General features: G+C 60.9%; 1 protein-coding gene across 4 annotated transcripts; it reads right to left on the reverse strand.

Moving 5' to 3' along the window:
* Window positions 1-3,584, reverse strand: LOC106726879 (tigger transposable element-derived protein 1-like). Of its 4 annotated transcripts, XR_001363004.1 has the most exons (3): window positions 3,449-3,584; window positions 90-1,757; window positions 1-47 (listed from the first exon to the last, which is right to left on the reverse strand). XR_001363004.1 is itself a non-coding variant. In XM_014543487.1 (2 exons), exons 1-2 carry the CDS (start codon window positions 3,506-3,508, stop codon window positions 1,377-1,379), a joined length of 441 nt encoding a protein of 146 aa, XP_014398973.1. In that variant the 5' UTR covers window positions 3,509-3,584; the 3' UTR covers window positions 56-1,376. The 4 variants fall into 3 exon arrangements, 3 of the variants coding, with proteins under 3 accessions (XP_014398973.1, XP_014398984.1, XP_014398991.1); XM_014543487.1 differs by lacking the exon at window positions 1-47 and having other exon boundaries at window positions 56-1,757; XM_014543505.1 differs by lacking the exons at window positions 1-47; window positions 3,449-3,584 and adding an exon at window positions 2,063-2,180 and having other exon boundaries at window positions 56-1,757.
* Window positions 3,585-3,604: the final 20 nt, after the last annotated feature.

Here is a 3,604-nt window from a genome sequence, read left to right on the forward strand (position 1 = left end):
GACACCCGCAGGCGGCGCTCCCGGGTGGGACCGTTCTCTGTGAGGACCTGCAGGCGGTGCTCCTGGGTGGGACCATTCTCTGTGAGGACCCGCAGGTCAGCGGTGAAGTGGGACAGGGCCTGGGCCGGGTGCTCAGAGCTCAGCGCACCCACACCAGCTTCCTCCGGCCCTGCACCCACCACAGCCTCAGTGAGACCCAGTTCCAGGCTTCTGTTGGTCAGGCCTTTCCCTGCCTCCCAGGCCATCCCAGAGCCACTGGCATCTCCATCCTCAGCCTCCTGGGGGGTTCCACAGGGTGGGGGTTCCACATGGGTCTGCAACAGGCAGGCAGCATCGGCCTCCGCCATGTCCCCGAGGCCCACGTGGCTGGCTAGTGCCCCGATGCCGCGGCGGATCTGGGGTCTGTGTCGGGCTCCACAGTGCCAGGGGGCACGCACTCGGGCCAGAGCTTCCTCCAGGCTCTGTTCATGGTGACAGGCTGCAGCTCTGCCCAAACCTGGGCGATGTTGTCCACGGCCGTCATGACGGTATAGCTGCGCCAGAACTCCCGCGTGGAGGGCCGGCCTCCACCAGCCTTCTCCCGGACCAGCTGGCCCAGCGTGCGGCGCAGGTAATGGGCCTTGAAGGCGGCGATGACGCCCTGGTTCATGGGCTGGATCAGGGCCGAGGTGTTCTTGGGCAGGAATTCCACACGCACGTGGGCGGAGAGGCTGCCCAGGTGGGAGGGTGGCAAGGGGCGCTGTCCAGGAGCAGCAGGGCCCGGTGCGGGAGGCCGTGGCTGGCGCAGTAGCTCTCCACCGCAGGGCAGAAGCAGCCGGTGAACCCGTCCTGGAAGATGCTGGGTGTCAGCCAGTCGTTTGGAGCGCCAGACCACAGGCAGGCTGGCCTTGGAGCAGCCCTTGAGGGCGCGCGGGTTCTCGGAGGGGTACAGCAGCAGCGGCTTCAGCCTGAAGTCACCAGCTGTGTGGCCCCCAGCAGCAGGGTCAGGTGGTCCTTAGGGGCCTTGGGCCCGGGCCTGGCTGCCCCCTCCAGCGCCAGCAGCATGCGCTCGGGCAGCCGCTTCCAGAAAAGGCCCGTCTCGTCCACGTTGAAGACTTGCTGCGAGGAGTAGCAGCCCTCCTCCAGGATGCGGCGCAGCACGGAGGGGTAGCAGGCAGCGGCCTGGGCGTCAGCCACCGCCGGCTCATCCGTGAGCAGCACGTTGCGGCGTGCCTTGAAACGGGCAAACCAGCCATTGCTGGCACCAAAGGTCTCAGCCTGAGCGCCATCGCCCTGCTCCTGCCCCGCCCGGTCCCGGATGAGCCGCGTGCTGACTGGCAGGTGCTGCCGCCTCTGCTCCTCGACCCACAGGCTCAGCCGGCGCCCCATCTGCCCCATCACCACACCCGGCAGCGGGTCAGCTGCTCAGCGCTGACGGGCGTCGAGGCCTGAGAATTGGCCCGGATCTTGTCTTTGTTGACACGGATCGAGGCGACTGTGGAGGTGGCCAGCCCCAGAGCCCGGGCGATCTGCGTCAGCTTCTCACCCTCTTCAAACCTGCGAAGCACCTCCAGTTTCACATGCAGGGTGATGGACTTCCTGTCCCGCTGGGCACTGTGGTGGAGGCCAATCCCACCCAGGGGTGCCTTGCCCGACACCTGACGGTGGGGGGTTGTCTTCATCCCGCCTCCGAGCGCCAGGCACCTCGACGAGCTCTGTACCCCTTGCCCCTCCTCAGTAGCTCCCACTGTGCCCACAACGGCAGCCTCTTGACCTCTCTGTAAGAGGGGGACACATAGACATTAATACATGAGCACATGGGAGTCCCACCACTGCCCAGCTTTCCCACGCACGGACACGGAGCACGGAGCCCTGCTCAGAGGCATGCCCGGCCCTTCTGCCCCCACTCCCCACTGCTCAGAGGGCTGCACACTCATTTTCAAGCATTTTTGCATCCAGGAGAGCATGTCACTTACTACTTTTAGCTCACGAGATCAAAACACAGGTGAGACTTCACTCTTCCCCACCCCCAAACCTCCTATAACCACATGGGGAGCCAAGAGCATCCAGAAACCATCAGCACCTCCCAGACACTGATGAGCAGAAGAGCAACCCAGCTCCATGCTTCTCACTCAGACATCGGTCCTCAGTGAGGGAGGAGGAACCAGAACATCTCCCCACGACATCCACATCCTAACCCAGGGGCCTACGAACAAATAACCGTACGCGGCAAGAGGCACTGAGGTGTGATTGTTTATCCTGAGAGGGGAGGGTGCCCTGGGTGAGCCCAATGGGGTCACGGGGTCCTTGTAAGAGGCAGGTTTCGCTCAGAAGGCAGGGTGGGCACTGAAGCCCACAGCCTCCAGCGGAGCCAGTCCTGCCGGAAGCTCGATTTTCGCCCGGAGGAACTAGGAAGATGACAGAGGTGGTTCCAGAAAAATAGGAGGGAAGGAACGAGAGAGTTAAAGAACAAAATATTAAATAAAAACGCAGTGAGGCCCTAGCGGGTTTGGCTCAGTGGATAGAGCATCGGCCTGCAGACTGAAGGGTCCCGGGTTCGATTCTGGTCAAGGGCACATGCCCGGGTTGGGGGCTCGATCCCCAGTAGGGGGTGTGCAGGAGGTAGCCAATACATGATTCTCTCTCATCATGGATGTTTCTCTCTCTCTCTCCTTTCCTCTGAAATCAATAATAATATTATATATATATATTTTTTAAAAAACACACGCAGTCGGATTAGTGCCCTAAAGGACAGCAGGCGGCCCGGGGTGTGTCGTGTCCTGCTTTGTGCCCTACTGGGTGACACAACTCAAACCCTGGGCTCTCTTTTCTCAGGACAGAAAGAATTTGCATCCTATTCACCTTTGCAACGTAGCAGCTACTTCACAGGGTCTGGACTCTGATCAAAGTAGCGGGAAACAGTTGCTTTGCTTAGGGAGTCACACAGGCTCCCGGTCATCTTTGTTCTCTTTGTCAAGTTTTGGGTGAGTCTTCCTCACAAGTCTTCCTCCAACTTTCTCTCTTGTTGCTGTCACCTTCTCTTAGTCTTTGCAAACCTCAGTCCATCTTACTGTGCCTCTGATTTCTGTCTCCTTCTCCCTTCTGGTGTCCTCCTGTGTCCCTGTCTGTCCCTTGACTCTCCATGTCTGCTCTTCTGGTCCCTGTGAATCTACCCCTTTTCCCCCTCTCCCTCCTCTCACTCCCACCCCTTCCTGCTCTCGCTCCCTGTTGCTAATTATTCTGGCCACCGGCCTCCCAGGGCCTGAATCCCCGCCCCGCTGGCCTCTCACCACATTCTCTAGGTCTGAGAGAGCAGAGCCCTTTCCCCGCTGTCTTCTGTCTGTTCAGACTGGAGCCTCTCACCTGCAAACTCTGGGTCCCTCCCTGCCCCCCGTCAGTCACCCCTCACTATCCCCGCTCCCCTCCCCTCTTTATCCCAGTCCCCTCCCTACGCCCTCATTCCTCTTACTCTTGCCTTTCCAACGCCCCGGGGTTGCGCTGGACCAGAGTCGGCTCCACTGGTTACCATGGACACGCAGGGACGCCTACCGCCTGCCAACACGAACGACCGTCGCGATGCGCACGCGCGCAGGGAGGGCCCGGCTGACTACATCTCCCAGGAAGC

Source organism: Myotis brandtii, unplaced genomic scaffold, assembly GCF_000412655.1.
Source record: "Myotis brandtii unplaced genomic scaffold, ASM41265v1 scaffold1094, whole genome shotgun sequence".
Lineage (NCBI taxonomy): Eukaryota > Metazoa > Chordata > Mammalia > Chiroptera > Vespertilionidae > Myotis > Myotis brandtii.

Bases quoted from the DNA above. Each gene is read 5' to 3' on its own strand.
- LOC106726879 (XM_014543487.1), bottom strand. From the start codon at position 3,508: ATGGTAACCAGTGGAGCCGACTCTGGTCCAGCGCAACCCCGGGGCGTT. The intron at 1,758-3,448 runs GTAAGAGGAATG...CCCCTCTTACAG, and splicing joins GGGGCGTTGGAAAGGCAAGA to AGAGGTCAAGAGGCTGCCGT.